The sequence below is a fragment of the Argiope bruennichi genome, chromosome 4 (assembly GCF_947563725.1).
Source record: "Argiope bruennichi chromosome 4, qqArgBrue1.1, whole genome shotgun sequence".
Taxonomy (NCBI): Eukaryota; Metazoa; Arthropoda; class Arachnida; order Araneae; family Araneidae; genus Argiope; species Argiope bruennichi.
The window spans coordinates 111866886-111894708 of record NC_079154.1 but is presented as its reverse complement, the minus strand read 5'-3'; the positions used below and the strand labels follow the sequence as shown (position 1 = coordinate 111894708).

General features: G+C 30.6%; 1 protein-coding gene across 1 annotated transcript in view; it reads right to left on the bottom strand.

Moving 5' to 3' along the window:
• Positions 1-27823, bottom strand: part of LOC129965393 (uncharacterized) — an 88110-nt gene that overhangs the window by 3103 nt on the left and 57184 nt on the right. Inside the window, exons 6-7 of the mRNA XM_056079237.1 lie at positions 12006-12197; positions 10692-10854 (exon numbers count right to left, since the gene is read on the bottom strand). Coding sequence (XP_055935212.1) covers positions 10692-10854; positions 12006-12197 — 355 coding nt within the window. The remainder of the gene's footprint in view (positions 1-10691; positions 10855-12005; positions 12198-27823) is intronic.

Sequence of the window (27823 nt, the reverse complement as noted above, 5' to 3'; positions counted from 1 at the left end):
GATAAATTGTAGTAAACCCATGACTACAATGCTGAAGATGATTTCACTCATCAAATCAACTTTTCTAAATGAAATTCCACAACAGATAAACAGTGGGTTTTTTTTTTTTTTTTTTTGTAACTTAATCCATTCAATGGTTTTCATTGAAAAATAATTACTAAAATTCTATCTAATTAGCTCTTGAAATTAAAAGATAAATATTCTTTATTAACCTGTTGCCTCAATGGATTTATGAATGGCAATTGAAAGAATTCCTGATTACTGATTTGTTAATTATATCTGTCTTGATAAATTAATAGCATTTACAACGAACATAGAAAATCGGTGGCGATATCCAATACGCATGTGAAGAGCAACTTTCCATGGGAAAAAATTAATGCAGCATTCTATATATTTAGAAGAATTCCAGTAGCACACAATAATTGTACAATATAAAATAATATTGTACAGTATTCACAATATTTTATAAAAATGGGCAATACATTATAGCATTGTACAATACCATATAAAATAGAAGAATGTCGTCCGGCAAGTCTTTTTAAATTTCAAATTACAATTCTGGATGGAATAATAATAATAATATAACTGATGGCATATCAGTCGAGAAAACGATACTGTAAAATATTCACAATATTTTATAATATTAGATGATACTCTACGGCATTGTACAAAATCATATAAAGTTGTATAAAATAGACTAATATCGTACAACATGTTGTTTGTAAAATGAATCATTTATTTAAATTTCAAATTACAATTCTGGATGGAATAATAATAATAATAATATGATGATAATGATGAAATAATATAACTGATGACATATCAGTCGAGAAAACGTTATTGTACAATATTCACAATATTTTATAATATTAGATAATACGCTACGACATTTTACAAGATCGTATAAAGTTGTATAAAATAGACTAATATCGTACAGTATGTTGTTTGTGAGACAGATTATTTATTTAAATATCAAGCCATAATTCTAGATGGAATAATATGATAATGGCTGACAATTTAGTCGAGAAATAATAACTTTTAGACAAACAGAATTCCTTCAAACAAAAAGCTATCTAGTCTTCCTTCATTTATTAAAACATCGCATTATAATGAGTAATTATTCTAACATTTAAATATTTTGCTAATTATGCTTCTAATTATTCCAGCCCTCTTTTCTAAGCATTAGAGTTCTATACTATAAATAAAATAAGTATTTAATAGATAAGCTATACAGAATTTTTACTTTGATTCTTATTCAAAACTTCATTAAAACATTTCAAAAATCTATGATAAGGTTATAAAATTAATCTTATTTTCTAATGAAATAAATATTAACAAGGAAATCCAAATCTTTAACCCTCCGACTATGTAATTTTTTAAAATCAATATTTAGATGCAATGTTTGCAAATAAGTTCAAATATTTTTCAAACTTAGTGAACTTAAACTACATGTTACACGATAATAATATGATATAATATAAATCTGTAATCGTAAAAGTAAATACTCTAAACTGCGAAAAACGCGGGATGCAATAGAAAATGGTCCAATTGCTGACCCGCGGAAGTCGTAGGAGAAGCAACTGGAGGCTTAAAACAGTTTTAACCACTTAACTGTTTTATTTTCTTTACTATCTCATGACACCTTCCATTTTGGGAATATTTTCTTGTTTTGATTCAAATGGAAATGCATTGAATACTTGACTTATCTATGTATTCGAAGTAACTTTAATATTGAATTATAATCATTATGAATGGTTTATTTTTTTACTTACAGCTATCAAAATTCGATAAATCGATGCACGTATGGCACTCGGACAAAAAAGTTAAGCGGTTAAATTATTGGTTTAGAAATTTCAGAAACTGGTTTTTTTTTGGGGGGAGGGGAGGGGAAATCTAGAATGTTTCTTGGTTTAGACTATCGCTTCAGTTCAATAATTAAAACATTCAGTGAGTTCTAATCAAAGAATAGACAGACAGACATAACTTTTTTTCCGGTCTGATGGTCAAATCGTCAAAATCATGTTCAAATTTTTGATGATTGCATACTTCATGTAGGTGAAAATAGAAAATTTAGCTGCGCCATATTGAATAAGTGAATGGAAAAAAGGACAAGAGAATAGATGAGGCGATTTCAAAATAATATTAAATCCGAATTTCAAAAGATTAAATCAAGAACCACAATTCACTGACTCTCGACTGAGATTCTAAATAGTCCAATTTCTAATAATGAATGCAGTGCAAATTAAGTGCTCATGCTGAAAAGCCTAAAAATATTTCACTGTTTATAAGAATAAAAAATGTTTCCTCTGACTTGTCAGCGAATTTTGAAAACACCTTGTTTACTTTTTGCCGGATTTTTCCAGATGGAACTTTGCAGAACAATGGACTGTAATTTCAACTCCTTTTTTCGCTGCGAAGAATTATGGGTAAATTATACAATTTATAAACAGCCTTGCATTTATATTGACACTTTGCGAGAATTGAATGTTTAGATTTGAGAATTCGCGAAAAGCTTTCTCGTATGAGAAGTTATACATTGAGAAAGACTGCAATCATGAAAAAAAATTGGATCTCGAGATGTCTATCTGTCTTATCGCTTTAGAAATCCATGAAACCAAACAAATAAGTAAGTTTTTTTTTGGGGGGGGGCTGGTTGTTTGTGTGTATAACAGCATTATTACTGGGAAATGCACTAGTTAAATGCATGGAAATTTGCCATATGATTCTTATGCCAAATTGTATCTGTAGGAATTTAGAAAAAGCCGATAAACTGGAAGAGGTATTTTTCATGAATATAATTCCATCTGCTTACCTGCATCCTTAAACAACAACAAAAAAAAGTCCCAAGTTACGAGGCTGAAAACAACCAGAATCCACCTTGACTTCCAGTGAAGAAAATTATATAGATTTTTACCATCTCTAATATAAAAATTTTACACAGAGAAAACAATGTAAGTATCGAAAGGATTGGATTCAATAAGTTGATAAATTTGTATTTTAGACCTCCTCCAGCTCGAGCACTTTTTCATTTATGCCTATCACACAAATTAATTTTAATTAAATAGTTTTATTTGAAGTAAACATTTTAATTACCAATATTAAGTTCAAAATAATGAAAAATTTTGTTGCCTTTATTAGTTAAATGTATTTCTTCAGAATTAAATGAATCTTTAACGTATTAAAGCCATGATAAGCGCCATATCGTTCTTTGCAGCCATTCTCAGAGTAGTTTATCGCATTATTTGAAAGAAAGAACACGCCAAGACGCTTTCCGTATCTTAGAAAATCAAGTGAAAATGTTGGGGTCATTCACAACAGCAAATGCTTTTAATTTTGTGTTGTAGAATTAAATCAACATAAAAAAACATTGCCTCAATGAATTGTTTTGAGCAAGCTAAATATACTATAGGAAAAATTTAGTTGTTATAAAAGTCCGGAATATCCATATTAAATTCTTCAAAATTAAGAATGTTCCTTTCCTTAATATTTGAAATACTTTTTTAATGAATGGCGTTGCTTTATAACTGCGTTTTTAAGATTCGCCAATTTTTCACTTTTTCGCATATGAAGTATAGAGAAAATATCTTAACCGTACTCGAAACTTGGATGAATCTTCGCGTATCAGACCACCTTGAGTTCGAAAAATAAATGTTTGGAATATTATCTATTTAAATATGATAATTCAAAATATTTTGATCTAGACGGTTGAAATTTGGTATATGGCTTCTGCACTTAATTTGGAGATCTTTTTTTTTCTATATAAAACTTTAAATGACATCCATTTAGAGGAAATCTATCTGTCCAAGTAGACTTGATGTTACAAAAAGATAAAGAACTAAGTAGATGATGCTTGGTTCATGATTTTAGTATCTAATTTTTATATTCTTGTTAAATTTAAAAACAGATTTGTTAAAGTACAAACCATCTGTTGGTTTGTTCTTTTGCTTGCACATATTTTTCGAAAACGTAACTACTAAAGTAAATGAAATTTGGTTCAATTTTTTGTATCATCTGTTGTATGTTAGATATTTGTCAAAATAAGAACTGCATTTGTTAAAGATTCAATCCTTTATCGGTCTTTACTTTCAAAGCAGAAAGACGCAATAACTCCAAAACGCTATGAACTTCAATATAAGAAATTCGGTATGTGATATTATAATTACAGTTGTAGTTCTATATTAAATTTTAGTTTTAATCAATCAGAAAATATTGTCCAAAATATATATTCGAGTTTCAGACACTTATTTATCAAACTCAAGGCAATGTTAATCATCGAAAATCGCTTGACATATTCAGTATAAATGCTAGATTCACGCTAAGAATTTATATTTCGTAACTATAAGAGGGCATTCATAACCTGATTTAAAGTCCAAAGTTTTATGAGTAGTGAAGGGATAGTAAATTTGTTAAAATATATATGCGAGACAGTTTGGGGGAGATTACTTCCCTTCGTTTTCTTTAACGCGACGACAGTCATTGCTAAAAAAAGGTTTTAAAAAATGCTTTATCAATAATGAGACTATCAAAATTTCAACCTTAAAAATATTTGAAGATGAAGTTATTAAGAGATAAATGTACATAAATATTTAATGGAAAATTTTAGGGAGCACTAATCCTGGAGAATCAGCTGGTCGCCAAAGACGATTGGTTTCTAATAAGGTTTGGTTATATTAACGTCCCGTTTGAAGCAACACTAGGGCTATTTTGGGACGGACCTCGTCATTTTGAACCGCGGTCAGATGACGAGGACGACACCGGAGCTGGCACCCCCCTCTCCACACCACACCACACCAGCGGGGTTTCTAATAAAGAGATAATTGTTAATATATACTATCTTATACCGCAAATTTGGCAATAAATCTTAAATACCGATATATGACAACTGTATTTGACGCACCTGTTAATAAAATATAATAACTGAATGTATTAATAAATGCAATACTTTTAAAATGTAACACAAAAAAATTATGGAAAAATTATGTTATAGACCCTGACTAAAAATATTTTATAAACTTAAACATAAACGGTTCTTGAATATCTAACTTAACGGAAACTTAGTTCTCTAATTGCTAAATAAATTGTTAGACGATTATGGCTATTAGTATAATAATATTTATTTGCTGGCATATATAGGGTTATTCAAAAAGAAAGTTTTAAACTATTTATTTCTAATGAATAACAGTAGACAGAGATATTGCAATACAACAATAGATAGAAGAACATTCCTAGTGTTATTTGATATTTTCAATATGAGTTCCGTCTATTACGGGCAAACATTCGAATCGAAAGAGTTCGACCTTACATATCCTAAAAAGTATATTACGCATTGGTTTTGAGCTCAAAATATCTTTTTGGTAGAGATATTCCAATCTCTATTTCTTCTGCTGGTGGATTCCTTTGGACTACGTTGAAAAACAGTGCAAGTAAGTAAGTTTGATTTTCATCTGACGTTCGAAAATACGCAGTGCTTTTTCCACTTCTGTGAATTGCTTCTATCAACTGTAAATCTGTTTAAGACAAATTGACTCTTTGAACTTACGGCGAAATGCACTCTGTGCTCCAACATTGGATTGACACTTAGAATAAAAAAAGTGTTCCTGAGGCATCGCTATTTTATTGTAAAGAAACAACAACGCCACCCTTATTGTGATTATCCGAAAGCAAAAATAAAAATTTGAACTTTCCTCTATAGAATGATGGGACGTATGTACCTCAATCTATTGTCGTCCATTTAGAATATTTTAAATCTGTTCATTCTTTTTGAATAAGTCTGTATTATCCATAAATTGCATCATGCGACATGTACGATAACAAAAAAAAACCAATTTAACTTTTAAATATGACACGCAATTATTTCTTGGGTAGTAGGTGCTAACTAAGAAAGATTTTTTTAAAACTTTCAACTAGATTTTTAATTAAAAATGAATCGAGTTATTAACTCTTTTCCTCGATAAGTTCGGAGAATATTGTTATACAAATGTAACTGTACGCCTGTTTAAAAAAAATTATCTTTTCAGAGATATCAAATTTATTTCCAAACGATATTTACATTTTTAACGATAACGATATAATTTTTAAGATTACAAACAATAATTACATTTATTTTGATTTTTACGACGAAGTACATTTTTCAACAATATTTAGTTATGGTATTTATGCTTATGCGCATTGCCATAGAGATAAATACATTTCTATGTAAACATTGCTGTTGCTGCAATTATAAGTAAATAAATAAAATAATGCCGGTTTTACACTCGGACAGTTATAAGATGGCCAATATGCAGCGCATGCGCAGAAAAGGTTTAATTTATGTTTGCCACAATTTCATAAAATAGATTCAGACATTCCATACTTGGCTATAAATTGCCCTTTTGCCGTCTCTGAATTTTTCTTTTTCACTGCTGATTGTATTAAAATGATAGATATTTACACAAAAAAAACACGGTAAAATAAAAAAAAAGGCCAACATGCCTAAATTTGGAAAAATATAGAAAAGAAATGGCAAATGATATGAAACACACACACACACACACACACACACACAACCTAGCATCAGAAAAAACAAAGAACAAAAAAAAAAAAAAAAAAAAAAAGGACGGAATTAATTTATGATAGGTGATCAATTTTTTCACACCAAAAAAACCTCAATTCTACAAACGTATGCGCAGTAAGAAAAAAAAAAAAATACAATACAAGGGTATGTTGTTGTCCCGTCGCGACAAGCCCTTGCCATGGACCAAACAGCATTTTTCAGCCTTTCTGCGCATGCGCTGCTTACTGGCCATCTTATAACTGGCTGAGTGTAAACCTGGCATAAAGTAAATAAGATTACAATAATATAAAGCTGAAAACAGCAGTTTAGAAACCAGATAGTTTCTTTTAAATTTTTAATAAGATCTCAAATGCTTTTTGATCTTTTAAGTGACAATATGTGATTATTTATACAAATCGTTATACATCGAACATAACCGCCGATCCTAGACATATACACGATAGAGGAATCAAACTTTAAATATAATTATGTGATGTTTTAGGCTAGAGGTTCGAGACTCTTAATATTTCTTTGTATTTGAAATAATTCTGTATTTATTAAAGTAAGCGCAGTATACCCAAATGAATTTCTTGAAACTCTCTTCAGTGATTTCTTTAGAGCTCATTCATTCTCTCAATATCAACACTCAGATGTATAAATATATTTCGGAAAGGAAGGTTTTGAATTTAGGATTTTTTTTTTTTTTTTCATAAGAAGCGTAATAAAACTGTGGAACTTTATTGTCTTAGCTTAAACATAAATATATATTCCTGTCTTTGAATTTCAGGACTAAGTAATATATTTTCCATTTGGGCAAAATTTATTCTACGAGCAGTATTTGCTTTTATGAATCATACGAAAGCAAAGCAGTATTCAAAAGTTTTCTTATTTTTAAAGGGTTTTATGTCTAGCTCTTTTTCTTTAGACTATCAGACTGAATATTTTAAGCCGAATTTCGGATATTTTTACAAAGATATAGAGAATCTTATGCTTTGTTTAATAAATTTATTGAAACATAAAAATAAATTTTATTTTATTTTTCTTAGAAGATATCTGAAGTATAGACGATATTTTGGCATTTTGGGTTTCGAACAACTTTAACCCGTTCTATTTATGGAATTGAAAAATTAAAATAAATTCAAACACAAAGATTTAAGGAAAGAGTTCATACTTAATTACTTATATAAGTACTGGTATTAAATTAACTAATTTTAAATAAATATTTTCAAATAATTAATTAATTATAAGACTTCATGGAAGTAAAAAACAATTAATTAAAGCTTTAGCTGTTTTAATTTATTTTCTTCTTTTCTATTTTAATTCAATAACCTTGCCTATTTTCTGAAATTAATTCCTTATTTTGTTCTTTTGAATATCAAAATTACAATACAGTTTTGTAGAGAAGATGCCATTTTTAATTGTTATTAAATCCAAATTGGCAATCAGAGTGTACTCAGTTAATTATCACATCAAGAAGAAAATGCTTGCTCTGTTTAATATGCAGGATCTTTTAAAGAAGGAATCAGATTCATTCATCCAATAGCCTATCATAAAATTTGACATTTCTTTGTCGTAGATGTTAATATAATGTTGAAAACATCTACAACAAAGAAATGTCAAATTTTATGATAGGCTATTGGATGAATGAATTTTTGATTCCTTCTTTAAAAGATAAGCTTGAAGTTATAGAACACTTACAGCAGCAACAGTTTTTTACCTTGTTCAGAGTGGATGACGTATCACTAAAAAATCTCGGCAATATTTCTGTAGCAAAGATTTTTTGGTCGCTGTGGTTGAGAACTGCTCTGCGAGTATTTATCAGGGATTCATAAAGGAATAGACTTCTCCTCCCGCATCTTCCACATACCATAGTATTGTTTTAAATTCAATAGTCGCCACTTGTAGATATGGAATTAACGAATCAGTTATTCTAATCAAAGGACAGGTCTTCTTTTTCTTTCTTCTGTTAATTTCGATGCCCAGGTGATTCGGCATGTAATTTTTTTTATTACCAATTAAGAGAACAACTGATTCATTGAAAAGTCAGCAGAGCGTTCCAAATATAAGATTATGAAGCCAGGTTCAACATTAATGTAAATTGGGGACAACTACAAAAAAAAAATTGCAGAGCTTATCATGCACAGATACATCGAAAAGATGGCGCTATGCAACATAAAGATAATAATGATAGAGAAAAGCCAGTAGATAAAACACCATCAATACAAGAAACTCTATAAGCTCTTCGATCCTTAAAAAGATCAGTTCAATACCATGCCGAATCTTTTGCTAAACTTTATTCGTATCAAAGCTTGATAGTTCAATAGTTTCAATGACTTTTTTTAAAAAAGTATAAAAATATAAATATATATATGAATATTTTTCAATCTTGTACAGTGTATCAACTTTTCTGCTTCTAATTAAAAGGAATATTTAATATGAATGGTGTCGTATGGTCTGTTTTTTACGCTTTCTCTGTAGACTTGTATATTATTTTCATAGAGTTATAATATTTACATAGAATTTTCGATGTATTGATAATATGAATTTAATGATCACTTTGATTTGGACACAAAGTGATCACTACAAGCGATATACATTGTATTCTGCAAATTATGCATTGTTGAGAACAATTGGTATACAACACTGGCAACAACATTTAACACCTGTAAGAATTTCAAACTGATATTAACATTGCCGTAATCACATGTTTACGCTCCCAATTCTTGTTGAATTATTTAAAAAAAATGTTACCTTACATCAATGCTGAATAGCACAACATGCAAACACGCAACATCATAAAATATTAATTTCCGATCAGACACAAAATACAAATGACTCAGAGATAATTATTAGTTATTGTTGCATTAATAAATCAAAATACATTCTACTGTAGTCACATTACATCGGGAATACTCTTGATTTAACATTAACGCTTTTCTACTATAGTGAAGGCCGCGGTGGCCTGGTGGTTCTTGGCTTCGGAACCGAAGGGTTTCAGGTTCGTGTCCCGATTCCAACAAAGAACCGTCGTGTAAGGGGGTCTGTTGTACGTTAAATTCGTCATGACAAAATGGGCCCCCGCTGGTGTGGAGAAGGGGGTGCCAGCTTAGGTGTCGTCCTCGTCATCTGACCGAGGTTCAAAATGACGAGGTCCGTCCCAAAATAACCCTAGTGTTGCTTTAAACGGGTCGTTAATATAACTAAACTAAACTTCTACTTTAGTGAAGTGATACAAAGAAAGGGTGCTTCTTATTAGATATAGATTATTCGAATCACGGATGCAAGGATTGACAGGGAAAGTGTTAAAATGCATATGAATAATTGAACTTTCATAAAAAATTTATTAAATATTTTTATAACCTGTTTAAATATCTGGAAACACTCAATGTTTTAACCCTTTATTTACTAGCGGGATTTATGTCTTGTCAGTTTTTCCATAGTAGTGTATTAATTTAAACGCTTTGAGATCCATTGTGACTTTAGTCCTACATTTATGAAGTTCGTTTCTCAGTTGTTGGATTGCTGTATAAGATTATATTTAAAAAGTTTCCGAAGAGAAATAATTACTATATAAGACGATATAAAACCAAGATGGATGCCTAGAAGACTGAAAATTATCCATATGTTTGCATGTGTAAAATGCTCATTTATTTTAGATTTTGGAAAGTTATAACTTTTTTATCCTCTATTTTTCAATTTATATGTTGAATTATTTAACAAAATAATTTTTTAACTTTTTTATATCATTTAAACTACCCTTAAAATTTCACATATTTCTACATAATATTATAATTTATTACAAAAAAAATCGTGTCGGAATCATATTCCATGTAAATATTAATTACCTTAGTGATGACTTATTATGAAAATTGGGCTACTAAATTAGGTAATTTAAAAAAATTAGCACAAATTTCAAAAACGTTAAGAAATTTTGTAAATAAAGGATTAAAAAAAAGTAGCTTGCTGGAATATCTTTTTTGGATAAAATCAGAAAATATCGTATTTACTTAGAGAATGCTTTGTTGGTTCATCGCCTGAGTTGCTAGAAATTTCTGTTTATGTAGCAATGTAAGATACCGAAAGTGAGTTGATATGAAAACACTCTTCTAAATTAATAAAATAAGATTTAATTAAAAAAGTCCATTTCAAAAACTCTCACCTTTGTAAGTGAGCCTAAGCGCGGAGAGTCCTAGATGGGCCGAGACGGTGATGGTGGTCTTCGTCGTGTTCAACTCGCAATCATCCGTTCTGTGGATGGTGGAGATGCCGTACAACCAGCCATCGTACATCTTCGCCTCTCCATTAAATGTCACGTACATTATCTACAATATAATAAGACATGTATAAAATTATGGCTTCGACCAACGAGGCCATTAAATGAATCTGAATGACAAACCGCCACGAACAGAAACGCGGATATTTTGGCCAGTCACAAAATAGCAACACAGACCTCTCCCATAGGTTGTATATCTAGCCACCACCGTTACCATACTTTCCGGAAAGTGTACTGACTTCATATTTAAGATGCTTTTTCTTCGGATAACAATAACACCTCTGATTATAAACCGAGATGATTAGTGTACTGACGTACTCATCTTCATATTTAAGATGCTTCTTCTTCGGATAACAATAACAAAGTATACCTCTGATTATAAACCGAGATGATTAGAGTCTAATTATAATACGAGGTCTCTGAATAGTCTTTTAAAAGCTTATAAGCCATATAAAAACCAACAACAAAATAGAGTATTTGATTGCAGTTGCCAGTAATAACGTCCAAAAAGGGAAGGGGGGGGGGTCTTAGTCAACGAATTTAGAAAAGATGCATTGGGCAAAGCTTGCAATCCGAGTATAATGGGATATTAAATTTAAATTTACGAAAATACAATTACACTGTTGCATGTATGGCAACATGTGAAGCATGTGTAGCTTCGGGTGGCAAGCTCTTTGAACACTTACCTTAAATATATATTCCAAAGTTGAGTCCTACAAGACATTGTATTTGCCTTCCGGGTAAGATTTTTAAATGTTATTATTTATGTAATTGTGTTGTTATGCTATTGTGAATTTATATCTCATAATTATATGAGATATTTTTTATATCTCATTATTCATATGCTCATCAGGAATTTATAGCTTCATGAGGTTCCTATTTTACCAGGTGTATCCTTTTATCTTACTTAATTCATTGGTAAGCAGACCCCGTCCCTTCCTTAAGACATGCTTTTTGCTCTTACTACCCTATGTTCTGCTTTTCTAACAGTTTGTGCAATGTATCTAGAATTGGGAACATTTAATGAAATCATTCCTAGCTTTGCTTCCTTTTGTTTTTATTTCGTAATCTAAATAAGACGAAGAAAAGTTTGAGATAAAAATGTGAATACATCAGTATCTAGCACTCAATTTAGACTCCATTTGAAATTAAACTAAAATTTTTATATACGAATAAAATCCATTATTTTTTGTCACTTACTTCTTTCGAGAAATTGGATGCGAAATCGGGCAATTTCATGGGGTCGAGGTCCTTGTCCTTCACATAGTACTGCACATTGGTGAGAATTTGATCGATGTATTCATTGGGTTCCGATCCCGGGATGATAGATGTGATGGGGAGCTTCATGAGATGTTTGTTGATCACCTTGAGGAGGGATTTGTTCAGCTCACCCTAGAGAGGAATCGAGCGTCAATGTGCGAGAGAATAATATAACAAGTAATATATATAAAAAAAATTAAGTCAATTCCTACTTATTTTCTTATATTATTTATATATATCTTATATTATTTATGATATAAGATATCATAAATAATCGCGTCAGTAATCTCAGAGCTCGGCGACAATTTGGCGACATAGCGACGGATTTGGCGACTATGGCGACCAAGTAGAAATTGCCGGACAAATTTAATTAATGAATTAATATTTGGAAAAAAACTGTATTAACTGTATTAAAACTGTATCAAGTGTCATCCACTACAAGTTTTAAAAAATGCATTTGAACTTGAGTGGATAAATAAAAAGTATTTTATTAACGATTGAAAATTTGAACAAGATTATATATATAGGGAGAGTGTGGACTAATAGTAGGAATGAAAAAAAAACAATATGAAAATAGTAAATATATAATATAAGTGGAATTGATTAAAGTTGAGGTGTTTAGAGCTTGCTTGCAAAATATATATTAAGGCAAATTCAAAACTTTTTCGTGCACATATGATTAAGAGAAACAATTTCTAAATATAAGAAAATGGTTTGTTTTCAGGTCCAAGGGTAAAAGATATCAATTGAGGCTGAATTTGGACAATAAACTAGACATAAAAACAAAAAAGTAGTCTGTAGAGCGATAAAACACACGCATAAACAGACATTCGTCTTTATTATAAATAAATATTATTTGATTTGTTAGTTTTAAAAAAATCCAAAAATTTATTGAATTTGGACGATAAACTATGCTGAATTAGCACTCTACGGACTAATATTTTATGTCTAGCTTATTGTCCAAATTTAACCTATTGGTTTGTTTTTATTACACAAAAAAAAAAGTTTCAGGAGATCGGTTAAAATTTAAATGTACATTTTAACACAGAAAAATTTTCCAGCGGTTCATTTATCTTTATCATTTGTCTTTCGTAAAAGAAACGCCAACCACAAAAACCAAGCTAACGCCAGTATACGTAGCTAACACCAGATGTAGGTCAATTAAATCGGCTTGCATACTTTGAAAATATGGATAGTTTAGCCATTATATTACTGCACGTCAGGCAGTAGTTGCATCTGCCATCGGAACAGAACTCGTCAAAGGCGTTTAGTATATTAAAAAATAAAACAGGAGTATCAAAAAATAAAGGTAGAGTAATGTAAAGTATGACTGTTATCAAGATTGGGAAATATACTTCTTATTTCAAAATATGAAACTAATTATCAAAATCTTAAAAATTAATTAAAATTGAAAGAAATTTCACGGTAATGAAATCGGTATCATTGAAAAGATAAATCTTTAAATTTTAAAATAATGAAAAAAAAAATTGTAGGACAATTTTTTCCGAAATCCCTGTAAAAAAATGACAAAATTTTGGTTCATTATAAATTAATTAAATAGTTATTTAAATTGTGCGTTTTTAAATTTGGATTAAATTTCTTCCCTTGCGGTAAATAAAAAGTGTGCAAAGTGTGGATGAATTCGATCAGTTTTTAAGAGGATATGTGGAACATACATACTTGGCCAAAATCACTTTTATTTATGCTGATATGTTTTAAATTTTCTAAGCTAGATACGGGCCGTGCTGGCCTGGTGGTACGATCTCAGTTTCAATGCCAGAAAGTGACAGGTTTGAGACCCGATTCCACCGGAAAATCATCGTGTAAACGGGTCTAGTGCACGTAAAATATGTCCTCCCGCTTCTGTGGTGCAGAAATTTGAAGAGGGAGTGCCAGCTCAGATATCATCGTCGTCATCTGAGCGCGGTTCAAAATGACGAGATCCGCCCCAAAGTAGTCCAAGTGTTGCTTTTAAACGGGGCGTTAATATAACTAAACTTCTGAGCTAGATTTAACCCTTTGCACTCAGAAAAGTAATTCGATGCATAATTATTCATCTAATGCAATTATTCGTCTAAAAAATATGTATATTTGTTTTAAATTGAATTTCCCCGAAAAATTTATCTTCTTATCACTCAGTAGATATTTTTATCAATCAAAAATTTTAAAAAATAAATAAAACATCCAAACGATGCACCGTCTTGAATGATGAGTGAGAGGCACCTTCCGAATGCAAAGGGTTAATTGAAGATATAGAGAAATGCTCCAGACGAGCGTTGGACCACGGTAGCCTTGTGGTAAGATCTTGGCATCAGAATGAAAGGTTTCAAGTTCAATACCCAATTCCAGGGAAGAACCATCGTGTTAGTGGGTCTGGTGCAGGTTAAATCCGTGGGAGAAAAACGCCCTCCCGCTTGTTTAGGTGTCCTCCTCGTCATCTGACCACGATTCAATATTACGAGGTCCGTCCCCAAATAACTCTAATGTTGCTTTAAAACGGGACTTTAATAGAACTAAACAAACAATCCAGACGAACGTAATAGATGAAAGATGCTTAGAAATGTTAGGCCATAGAGTGAAGTTAGGCCATAGTTTTGTCTTTAAATCGAAAGTCATCTAAAATTGTGAACACTTTAAAAATTTGTTACGACATTTTCGAAAATGCTGCCCATTTAAGTTATCAATAGTTAAAAAATAAACAAAAAAACAAACAAATTTAATTACTTAATTAAATTACTTTATTAAATTACTTAAATTAATTACTTAATTAAATTAATTTATTAAATTACTTAACAAATTAATTACTTAAATTAATTACTTAATTAAATTAATTTATTAAATTACTTAACAAATTAATTACTTAATTTTTAACAAAAAAAATTTATTACTTAAAGCCAAATAAAAGTATTCATTGTGAATAATGAGTTTAGTTTTTCTAAGTAAATCTGCTTACGAATCAGAAATGTTTCGTCTTATAAGAGTTCGGATTATTGACTTTTATACTTTGTTATATAAATCGTTAGAGATGTATAGACGTAAAAGGAAAGATTCGAATTAAAAGCTGGCCACCACAGTACAAATACCGCAGGTCAATTGTACTCATGACCTATGGTATTTTTCTGTTTGTTTTGGATGTTCCCAATTTTTTAATGATTTTAATCAATAGATTTTATATACTTCAAAGTAAATACTTCATAAATTGGGAAAAAAGTCTGTTCCAATATGTTAATAAAAATATATACCTCAGAATTTTTTTTGAGTAAAAGTTAATTCCAACATCTTGTTCAGTGCGCACCATAAAAAAAAGGAAAGCACTTCATAAAAAAGGAATAATTATTACCATAACTAAGAATAAAAACTGGGTACTTTAATAGCTCTCAGATTTTTTTAAACAGCAAGAAGAGTCAGAATTGTAAAAGTTAAAGAATTCCATTATTAAAACCATCATAGCAAAAAATTCTAATTAAAAACTTTAAGAGCCGTAAACGGTTCTTTAAATTTGCTTTTTATGAAGTAGAACACAACTTAATGACATTAAGTATCGACTCCCAAATGAGGTAAGAGGTGCACTTTTTTAATGCACTCTGCGCATATTACACTTTTTTCTGCGTATTATTTTTTTTATACATTCGGTTGACTAAATACCCCATGTTAAATTCTGTATGAATCATCATATAGGCTGGCCAAATTTACTAAAACTTTAGAAAACTGAAAAAAATTAATATTTAATTAAAGAGCAGTTTTTTTAACATGAGAACTTTTTTACCTTAATGCATATTTGGTATCCCACTCAAGAAAATATTTTGAAAAACAAAAACTAGAATTGAGTTTTTTTAAAAAACAGAACCAGTTTTAACGAGTATCTGAAAGGAAATTTAAAAATGGTTTAAAGAAGCATGAAATATACTAACATTTAGACAGTAAAATTACCAGATTAATATTATTAGAGTTTTTCTGAAATAAAATAAAGAATTTTTTAAAAATTTTTAAATATCTGTTCACATTTCTCCCCAATGCTGTTATAATAAATAAAAAAAGCAGTTAATCTAAAAAAAATTTATCACCAGTCTGCGAGATAATTTAAAATAATCTTTACTGGTATTCTGAAATTTTAATCAAACACTTTAACGATTCGATTTTAAGTTAGGGATTAACTCTAAACTGAAAACTGGAATTTGCAAATCGTTTAAAAAAGTTTGGTAAATTTTTTTATCAAAATTTGGGGACATCAGGTGTTTTAATGTCGCATCAACATGGGCAAGATAATGTTTTTTGCATTGGGCAGTTAAATGTTGTACTGTTCATCAAAACCAAAATTGTGTTTCTTTCCAACTTTTATTTCCACCTCCCACGTACTTCCGGTACCCGAAGGAGGTAAACACAGACGACCACATCTATTTGTCACTAAGGCACACGGAAAAAACGATTGACCGGACCGCTGCGACAGCAACGTTGGTGGGAGCCGTGATTGACTCACCGACGAAACTACAACCCGTCTAGTGCGAACTACGTCCTGTCATCGGTAGAAGGTAGCCAACCCCCACCATTTCTGTACCCACCCCGGTGGAGAGAACCAACCACCATACCGGAAGCTTTTCATCCTTATTTCTGAGGTGCCAACCGGTGGAGGACCCGAAGTAGGCGTGCATGGAATCGGAAATGTATCCAACACTTTTACACCTTCAGTGCTGCATTCGAAGAAGTGAGAATTTGTTTACTTCTGCGGCAAATTTTAAATCACGTCTGTCGTCAACAATAAACCTAGCCATCTCACGCATATGATGCAAAAGAAACAAGAAGTTAAAATTTTTAAGGAAGGATATTAAGATAGGCATGCAGATTCCACGAAAGATTCGAAAAAGGCATTTAGAGCACCATACATGGTAAGTATTCTAAGCAAGTCAAGCGTCAAAACTTGGAACGATTAGGTAAAAGTCTGAGAACTCCAGTAGATGGTAACGGTTTGCTATTCGTAGAAACTTTTAAGGTGTGCTGGCCCGCATTTGTGTGAAGGCTGTGGGAAATACAGGAAACTTCAGACATCCAAGCAAGTCGGAGCGAATATTCTTTAAACCTTTTAATGCCGAATGAAATTATTTTACCTTTGCGAGGAATGCCGTCCCAGTTTGGCGAATTAGCTAGGATTTGGGGTGAAGCTCATAAAAAAAATGTTTGCAAAATTCGAAAAGAAATATATTACGAAACAAAGGAAGAATAAATGAATGCTAATCTTATTTCAATATTTTTTTGAAAAATAAAGTACCCTCGCATATGTAAAAATATTTTGTAATTGGCATTTTTCGCAAGTGTGAAAAAACGATATATCATCTTACGGCACTAAAAGAGTTAAAAGAATAGTTTTTAAGTGATTCTTATCAAAAATTTCAGGACAAAAATCTGCGAAATAAATACTACTTGTTATATTAAAAAAAAAGTAAAATATTCAGCAATTTTGTACTTATTTTGAATTTTCTTACGAATTCAATAAAAAAAAAATGAAAGTTTCAAAAGTATTCCAAATAATATTAAAAAAAAACCATTACATTATACACATAAAGTTAAATGTAACAAACTATTGGTGATATTGAGACACAAATCTTCTTTAAATAATAAACGAGTTAAAATCTATTTCATTAAGAGAAATTCTGTCGATATAGTAAAATAACAAATATATCGACAATAGCAACTTCAAATCAGAAATGAACGTCTGTAACTTTCTTAATCTTCGTGTCCAAAAATATTTCGCTTTGAACTTTAACTCATCACATCTGCTTTTCTCCCAACGTTTTCACAAACTTCGAATCAATTAAAGCAAGCCTCTAATTCCATTAGATAATGTGAAGACCTTTAATACCCCAGGCGATTCAATTATGACGGCTGTTTGGATTGCGAACTGTACCACCACGGTTCCCTTCCCACTCATTGCCGAGTTAGTTGTTTCCAGAATCAATGACTTTTCGAGTGACTGACAGAGTCATTTGTCGATGGTACGGCTTGGGGATTATGTGACTTGAGCTGCTGAAGTTGCAATCGGTCACGATTTCGGTGATGGATGGCGCTTGGGCGCTCGGAGCTGAAAGGTTGATATTTGTTTCAGTAATTATCGTTATGAGTCATTGGATTAGATAAATAAACGCGTTGAAATGAATGACTTCCAGAGAAGACAGTCCATTGTCTTTGTGAAGCAGAGTGAGCTCGATGCGTGGTTTTACTTATGGTGACCTAATTTGAAATGTGTTTTATCGAAATGTAGAAGATATAATTATGTAATTATTATTAGAAACCAGTCACTGAAATCAGATAGCAGTTAAGAATTCCTTGGCGTGTATTAATTTAAGTTTCAAATGGTTTCACCCTCAAAAATATGGCTTAAAAAACGTTTCGAAGGTCCAGAGATGAGTTGTGTAAATATTGAGAAAAAGCAAATCTCGGTAATCCATTTATATATTTCAATCAGCAGGAGCAATTTCCCCAAGAATCTCTTTCATAATCTATACTTACACACACACACAATGAGCTTTATGTGTGTGTGTGTGTGTGTGTGTGTGTGTGTGTGTGTGTGTGTGTGTGTGTGTGTGTGTGTGTGTGTGTGTGTGTGTGTGTGTGTGTTCGTGTGTGTGTGTTGGAGCTCTACAGGCCAGACTGTTCGACCTACAGCTACCAAATTTGGCACATGCATGCCTTGGAGGTCGGGAATGTGCACCTGGGGTCCCTTTTTTTTAATTTTTAATTAGAATTTTAATTAAAAACTAACTTTCCCGCCAAAAAAATCTTCATTTCCTTACCACCAAATGAATAAAGCTTCAATTTTTTTCCCACGCTAAAGAGGATAGGCTTAAGAAATTTTCGGAAGATTATTTCAAAGGATTCTGTTTATTTTCTTAATGTTTGATGCATTTAAAATCAAACATTGTTAACGAATCGATCTTTCAGATTCATTCTGAAGTACTTTTGAATTGAAATAAAACAGAATAAATGAAATTAAAAATTTCTAATCTGCATAGCGTTACCCCAATTGGCGTAGAAAAATTCACGCATGCGCATTGTGTTCTGATTGTTGACAACTATTTTCAACGGATACGGATGACTTGGTTTTGAAGGTTTAATATGTCTTCGACAGATTATTTCAAACGATTCTGTTTATTTTTTTAGTGTTTGATGCATTTAAAACTAAACATTATTAATGAATCGATCTGTTCATGATGAATCTGAGAAAATTTTGTTGAAAACTTCTTGAGATATTATATAAATTAAGAAAAATATTCTTTAGTGCCCATAAGGTTTAAATACTCAGCGACTCTGTTTTCAGTACTCATATTTATAAAAAAATGCTTCTTTTCAGTAAAAAAAATATTATTATATTTATTGCAGTTTAATCATTTCCACTTTAATTTAAAGCATAAATTCTACGGGAGCTAATATAAAATTAGAGAGATACATATTACGTTATGGCTGACGGCCTTTATAATATTATGAGTGAATTATATGACTATTAAAATTTGAAGTTTTAAAATATTTTAATGAAGAAGCAATTAAAATGAAAGTTCCATAAAATATTTAATTATTAAAATTTTAACGTGCATTAAGATTGGCGAACCGGCTGGTTGCCAAAGGCGGCTAGTTTATAATAAAACTGTCTTGCTAGAGAAGACCTGACATGGCATTGGTGTACAATAATTACGAAATATCAACTTTTAGCTTGAATTTAGCGTTTTTACTGAATTTATCGCGTCATCCTTGGCGAGTTATTTGGCGACTAGTCCCTGGCATGAGTTAATAGTATTCAAAAGTGAAAATTGTCTAAATTTGAGTTTTAGACCATTTTTTCTCAACCGATTGAACAAAAATTGGACACAAAACTACACGTCTATTTTACATATTCTCCAATACCAAATTCAATATATATTTTCTTCTGTTTATTAATTATATGTTTACGCATTTCTGCAAATATAGACCAACAGGCAATGAATTCATTGTTGGATTTGGTTCAAAATTTGACAGTTGTCTGTCTACATTATAGATGTTAAATCTGTGTTAAATTTTATCTATCTGTCTCTTTCCGTTTTGTAATGATCGTGTAAACATATATTCGAACAGCCGGACAGACGGACTTCTTCTGAACAGATTTTGCTCGGAATTTAATAGAAATCTAAAAAATTGTTATAAAGATCTCTACCGAATTTCAACCATCTAGCGTTCAAAGCGTTCATTAAACATCCAAAGCATTTATGAGTTATCTTGGTGACAGACAGACAAACGGACGGACATTTTCCAAAAATGCGTTTTTCGAACTTAGGAGAGTCTAAAATGTGGAGATTCGTTCAAATTCTCTATTTCAAATTTTTTGACAATTGCTATTTATACTAGTAAGTAAAGTATTCAAGGTAAAGTATTCAAGTAAAAGTATTCAAGGGGGGGGGGGGAGCAAATCAATGTTATGACAATGCAAAAGCAATTGTCAATGTTTTATAATAACATTCTTACTTTTAAAATTTTCTTCCAATTAATATCCTATGCAAATTTAACTTCCTTTATATTTCTGCTTGTCTACTAATTTGGAAGAAAAAATTTGAGTATTTGTAAATAGCATGGGTATGGAATTATCTAACATAAAATAAATACTCTTTTTCTAGGTGAATTAAGTTATTAAAGTCTTTCAGTTTTAATAACTGGTGTTCTATCTATACTATAAGAAAAGTTTATTCATCCGAAACATAAAATTACTATTTTCACCAGAAATATTCAATCCAAAATAGTAGATGTCTGTTTGCATCTCATATTCATTAAGACATTTTTATACCTTTCAAGTTCATAAAGATTATCGAAATTATTTTCATGTCCCCCTGCAGATGGCGCTGTGATAGCGACTATTTAATGGATAAATTTTCAAAGAAATAAAATTAACAATATAAAAGTATAATCGCAGTAATATTTCACGTTAGAAATATCCAAAAATTACGTAGAAAAGTTAATGAAATATTGAGAAGAAATATATGTTTATGAAATATTAGATTTGTAACGTCAGTAATTAATAGCTTTAGTTTGCACTTTATCTAGAATTTTACTTTTACATAATATATAAAGTTTTTGAGTTATTCTCATTAGAAAGGTCATTATCTTCAGTATTATATAATGTTTTAATACATAATTATTCGATAAAAAGAACCACACTGAAAAGGAAAGGATGTTATTATTAAGATAGTTAGTGCTAACAAGTCAAAAGTAAAAAAAGAAATTACAATACACATTACAATATACAAAGAAGGCATATTTTATTGGAATTGATATGTCTCGTACACATAAATATTCTTTTCTCCAAACAAATAGTGCTGAAACGTTTCATTTTTAAAACTTTCGAAATTTTAAAGCACCTCATTTGTTCACGTTTAAAGAGCTGCAGGAGAAGTTGATTATTTTGTCAAAAACGTCGATTAGGCGGCTTAATAAAGTATCTAGCATCATCATCTGTTTTCATAAAACCCACTTTTCCAGCCACTGAACCCTCGGCATCTCTCCCCTATGAATATCCCAGTCTATAGAGAGCGCGTGGTTTTGATAGCACTGTATTGAATGTTTTGTTCCGTGTTTTAATCGATCGTTTTTCTTGTTCTTGTTCTTATTTTTTCCTTCTTTCTCACCTTCCTCATAATTAAACTCGGCCACAAAGTTTCAAATACCCTCTCCTCCAGTTTTTCTTTTCTAAAGATGCACAGACAAAAGCAAAGGATTTTTTTTTAGTTTTGTTTCTGTGCTTTTCCTCTTTCCAAAATGAGAAAAAAAATGTTGTTATTGTTGTGTAATGTTTGGTGGGTCTTTTTATTTTGAAAAACTTTCCTTTTTCCCCCCTTTCTAAGCCTAAACTTTTTGGGAAGTGTTTTAATAATCCCACGCATTTGTTGCGAGCTTTTCCCCAAAGTCCAATTAGAAGTTCGGAAGAGATTCTGCGTTTGTTAAGCTCTTAAATACAGAATGCCTAAGAAATGTTTTTCTCTGTTTTTTTAACATCTGCAACTAAAAGTAATGAGCGGAATGAAATCAAGGTTCATAAACAGACTGCGTAAGGCAAGAGAAAATGAATTTCGAAAAACAAATTTGTTATAAAGAACACTAATAAGAGATATTTTAATGTTGTCAGAACACTCTGAACGCAAAGAAAATTGATTATGCAAAGTTTTATTAATGCTCAAGTGATAAAAATGCACCTACAAAAATGAATGGCATACTGTATGAAACTGTAGACAATTTTTCTTTTATTAATCACTAGCCGCCTTTGGCGACCAGCCGGTTCGCCAATCTTAATGCTCGTTAGAATTTTAATAATTAACTATTTTATGTAATTCCTACTTTAATAGCTTCTTGATTAAAATATTTTAAAACTTCAAATTTTAATTCACTCAGAATATTATAAAGGCCTTCAGTCATAACGTAATCTGTATCTCTCCAACCCAATGCGCATGCGTTAATTTATGCTTTAAATTAAAGCATAAATTAATTTAAAGCATTAATTAATTAATGCTTTAAATTAAAGTGGAAAGGATTAATCTGCAATTAATGTAATAATATTTTTTACTGAAACAAAGCATTTTTTTTGTAATATGATTACTGAAAACAGAGTCACTGAGCATTTAAACCCTATGGGCACTAAAGAATATTTTTCTTAATTTATGTAATATTTCAAGAATTTGTCAACAAAATTTTTTCAGATTCATCTTATGCAGGTATATTAATTAACAATGTTTAATTTTAAATGCATCAAACACTAAGAAAATCGTTTGAAATAATCGGCCAAAAAATGTTAGCCCTAGCCTCATTGCTGTTGGAAAAAAAAGAAAAAAGAAAAAACCTACTCATTCGGCGGTGGGGAAAATGAAAGGATTTTTTTGGCGGGAAAGTTAGTTCTTAATTAATAATTAAAATTCTAATTAAAATTTCAAAAAAGGGACCCCAGGTGCGCATTTCCGACCTCCAAGGTATACACGTACCAAATTTGGTAGCTGTAGGTCAGATGGTCTTTTCTGTAGAGCGCCGACACACACACACACACACACACACACACACACACTGAGCTTTATATATAAATATAGATTATCAGAATTTGTAGAACTACGTACTGTATTATCAGTACGGTTCTTCCTTATGTGCAAGTTATTTCATCTGAATTTCTGATGCGATTTTATATTGATTTTTCCTGCTTTTTATCCAATTCATTACATCATGCCTTCTTCCCTTTATATTCAAAATCCAATTTAATTTCGTTCATGAGTTTCAGCTGCAATTACCTTAAAAAAAGGACATTTACTTTATAGTACACTGTATTTGGTTATACACACACACACACACAGGGCGTCCCCAAAAGAAAGTGGAACATGCATTTATTTTCCCATCATCCGTAATACTATTCAATTCACTTTGTATAGACAATAGTTCCAACATCGACTTAGAAAGAAGAGTAAATTAGTTAAATACTTAATATATACCAGAAAAATACTGGAAAGCTGAGCAAGAAAATAATTTTTTTTCTCGCCATTGTGTCTTTTTTAAAAAATAGTACATCGCTGTTAGAAGGAATGTTTGGAAATGTTGACACTTCATGCCGTATGTAACCTTAAGGTTGATCTAGTTCCAAAGAGTACCGTCTTTTGAATTCCGGCATCTTTCTAGGAAGTGTGTTTACAAAATGGTTTTGCGATAAACTACGGGCTCATAACTACGGGATAAACTACGAGAAATTTTGCAATTATATATTGTGGTGACGCTTTATAAGCCAGATAACAGCTACGAGACACGAGTAATTACTTTTGTCTTGTTGTCATGTTACTCGACTACGATTGCGAGTTCGATCCTCGCTATCGCCAATCACAACAATATCTAATTACAATAGTTACGGAAATAAATGCTTATTCGCTTTTTTTGAAATCTTACTACAGTGAATATTGCCTTCACACTTGAATTGCAATGGATCTTGATTATCTCTATTTGCATATTTAAATACTTATTGAGTTCGCAATACAGCACTGGTAAAAGCAGGTATCACTGGATTTAAAAATTTGTTGTAAGAGTTATGAATATGAATGAATTTTTTATTAAAAATTCTGTTGACGATTAGTAACATCAAAATTGAAAAACTCTTTTTTTACTCATTAACTGTTTGTTTGATTGCATAATTTTTATTTTATTAATTTTACATTGTTAACTGCTACTATTATTTCTACTTAAACATTAGTTTAACTGTAACTCTAATAAAGAACAATTTGAATTTCTTCAGCTTTGCTTGTACTTTGATACTTTCAAGGTTTTTCGGCAACTGATTGGAAGTAAATATTTGGTTATATTTTAGTCAACGGAAATGTAGCTTACTTAAACAAAAATATTCTTCATTACGAACGAGATTTTAAGAGGCCAACATTTAATATGGCGTTCATAAATACCCAAACTCCCTAATTCTAATCCAGATACAAAATTTACGAATGAAGCATTCTATTAATAAACATCTGTGATTTTTAAAAACTATTTTTTGATTTAAACTATTTCATATTGAGTCATAGGCTCGAAAGTATGTTTACTAAACTCTTATGAAATAATATTTTTAGCGATTTTTACTTTTTAAAACAGTGTAAAGTTAGTTAAACTTAGCATACATTTCGATAAATATCTGGGATGGTTTAAAAATATTTATTTACAGAAAATAATTGAAAGAAATAAAGACATTTTTTTTATTCCAAGGATTTAAAATCTTTAAATGTTACTTCAAATTTGAAATCTTCAATTATTTCCAAGTTTTTTTTTATCCAATAATGCTCTCCACCTTGATTGTTCAGGTTGCATATCGGAAAGTTGTTTGTCTTTATTTCTCTACTACTTATTTGAGGACTACTACTTTACATCGGCTTACTCTACTACTACTTTACATCGGCTTACTCTACTACTACTTTACATCGGCTTACTCTACTACTACTTTACATCGGCTTACTCTACTACTACTTTACATCGGCTTACTCTACTACTACTTTACATCGGCTTACTCTACTACTACTTTACATCGGCTTACTCTACTACTACTTTACATCGGCTTACTCTACTACTACTTTACATCGGCTTACTCTACTACTACTACTACTTTACATCGGCTTACTCTACTACTACTTTACATCGGCTTACTCTACTACTACTTTACATCGGCTTACTCTACTACTACTTTACATCGGCTTACTCTACTACTACTTTACATCGGCTTACTCTACTACTACTTTACATCGGCTTACTCTACTACTACTTTACATCGGCTTACTCTACTACTACTTTACATCGGCTTACTCTACTACTACTTTACATCGGCTTACTCTACTACTACTTTACATCGGCTTACACTACTACTTTATATCGGCTTATTTTTCTATTTTACATCGCCTTACACTACTACTTTACATCGGATTATATGTGAGCAGACCCATTCTAGATAATTGAATAATCGACAAAGTAAAGTAGAAAAATTGAAATTTTCCTATAAGGAGTGAATTTCATTATTATAAAAACCATATATCTCTAGTAATAATAAAAATGAACATATGAGTGTGTTGATACGCCAAGAGTCAGATTGTTTGAATTTGATCTACCAAATTTGGTACATATATACTACCAAATTTGGCACATTAGGGAAACGTGTACATCAGAGTGATTTTTTTAAAATTTTAATCGATCAATGAATTGGGCTATTTCAGCATTTCCCAAGATAACTTCCAAATATAATGCCGAATCAAATTTATTTTTGATACGTATTAAAATTCAAAAAAAAATTTTTAGAACATTTTATTTTGTATCATTTTTATACTTTTAATAAATTTTAATACATAATTTAAATGTAATTCACAACGATGTATTTCGAAGTTGAAGATAAGTTAAAATCTTTTTGCAATGTTGCTACAAATATTTTATTCTGTATTTTACCATTGTTGATGATTTTTCCATGATGAGTAGATTTTAGTAAATATATGCTTTTAATAAAACTTTTGAAAATTTATTTTAAAGGCTTAATTTCAGAATCAAACAATGGTAAAAGTTGTTAAGCTCTTTTGTTCTTTCCTATGATATAATTCAATTGATATAGACAGAAAATTACGGAAATGCGTAGCAAAATGAATTGAACGGTGGACGACTTCTGAAAAGTTATAAGACTTATACGTCCTATGTTTATCAAAATTTTAAGTTCAAATATAATTTGCTGAGGAAGTCATTAAGATACAGTTACACAGAATATTTAATGATAATTTATAGCATCCATAAGTCATGGCAAGCTAACTAGTCACCAAAAGCGGCTGATTATTCATATTTCACATATTTAACTACTGCAATTTTTTATAAAGGTCATTTTAAAAAACCAAACAACGAAATGTTTACTAAAAATTTTGTTACACCTTATTAAGATTTTTGTCCACAACGGTCACCCCTGCGTGTTTCGCACCCTTGTCTGTCACGTCAGCCAACAATTAAGACCCTAAACCATTTCATGTCTAAAATACGTAATGCTTAAATTGTATTGTTTCTATTTTCAAGCAATTTACATGTTCATAAAGGTCATTAGCAGTTTAGTGTTGTTAAGTTTTGCTTTATTTTAAGAGTTCCAAGTAATTTAATAACCTTCAGCCTAAAAGAGAATTACTAAGAGTACAGTCACATTCATAAGTAAGTTTGGAAATAAGTTAATGCAGTAATGGGAATTATTGGATAATAAGTTCTACTTATACAATTAGTTTGTTAAGAATATGAAAGTTAATGAGATTATGGCGTCAACTTTTCTCCATATTTTATTAAACAAAAATGTTTCAGCACTTGCGAATCATTAAAAATTCTTGACAGATAAAGAATTTACAATTTTATAAGCGTAAAAATAACCATACACCTTTGGTACACTGTCACTTCGACTCGGAAAAATAATTGTCAGAAACTGTAGTAAACTTTATATTCTTAAATTAAAAATAATTAATTACGAAAATTGTGCATGCTTTTTTAGAAAAAAAGTTGCATTTTATTTAATAAATATTACATTTATACTCATTTGAATAACTTTGTATATTGTGCGTGCGTGCGTGTGCGTGTGTTGGCACTTTATAATCCTGACTGTTTGATCCGAATTTTAGTTAAAAACCATGCCCAAAACACAAGATTTGACATACCAAACTCTAAAATGGGAAAAATAGTGAAATTATTTATAAATTTATTGAATTTTTTTTCAAATTTTATATGTTACATAGTGATTATTAGGAGAAATACGCCTTGTCATTCAAATGGGAAATAAAATAAAATTATAATATTTGAAAAAATGATTACAGAAGACTTCATCATTTTATAATTAAAATGCCTTTTGGAAAAACCTCTAATTGTCAATCCAACAGTAAGTAGAAATACATTTGGAAAACGCATATCAGTCCATCAACTTTTGAGTAATGCCTGTTCATAATTTCGCAAGAGGAGAGTTCCCATAAACATTTTCCTCAGATTCATGCTTCAAAGTCATATTTTATCCTTCCAACAGCATATCGATTTCTAACTATTTGTATCTCTATGTCTCTTCTCAAGTCTTATTATTTTTAAATATCCATTACTGCTATATCTTCCAATTAACCATTCATTCACTCAAAGAATGTTTTATTAATAATATTTAGGTTAGCTTAAAAGCGTTAATTTAATCATTTAGCTAACATTCTTAATATTATAGTTGGGGTGATTTTTGATTTTACGCTTAATTTCATTTTTATGATTGC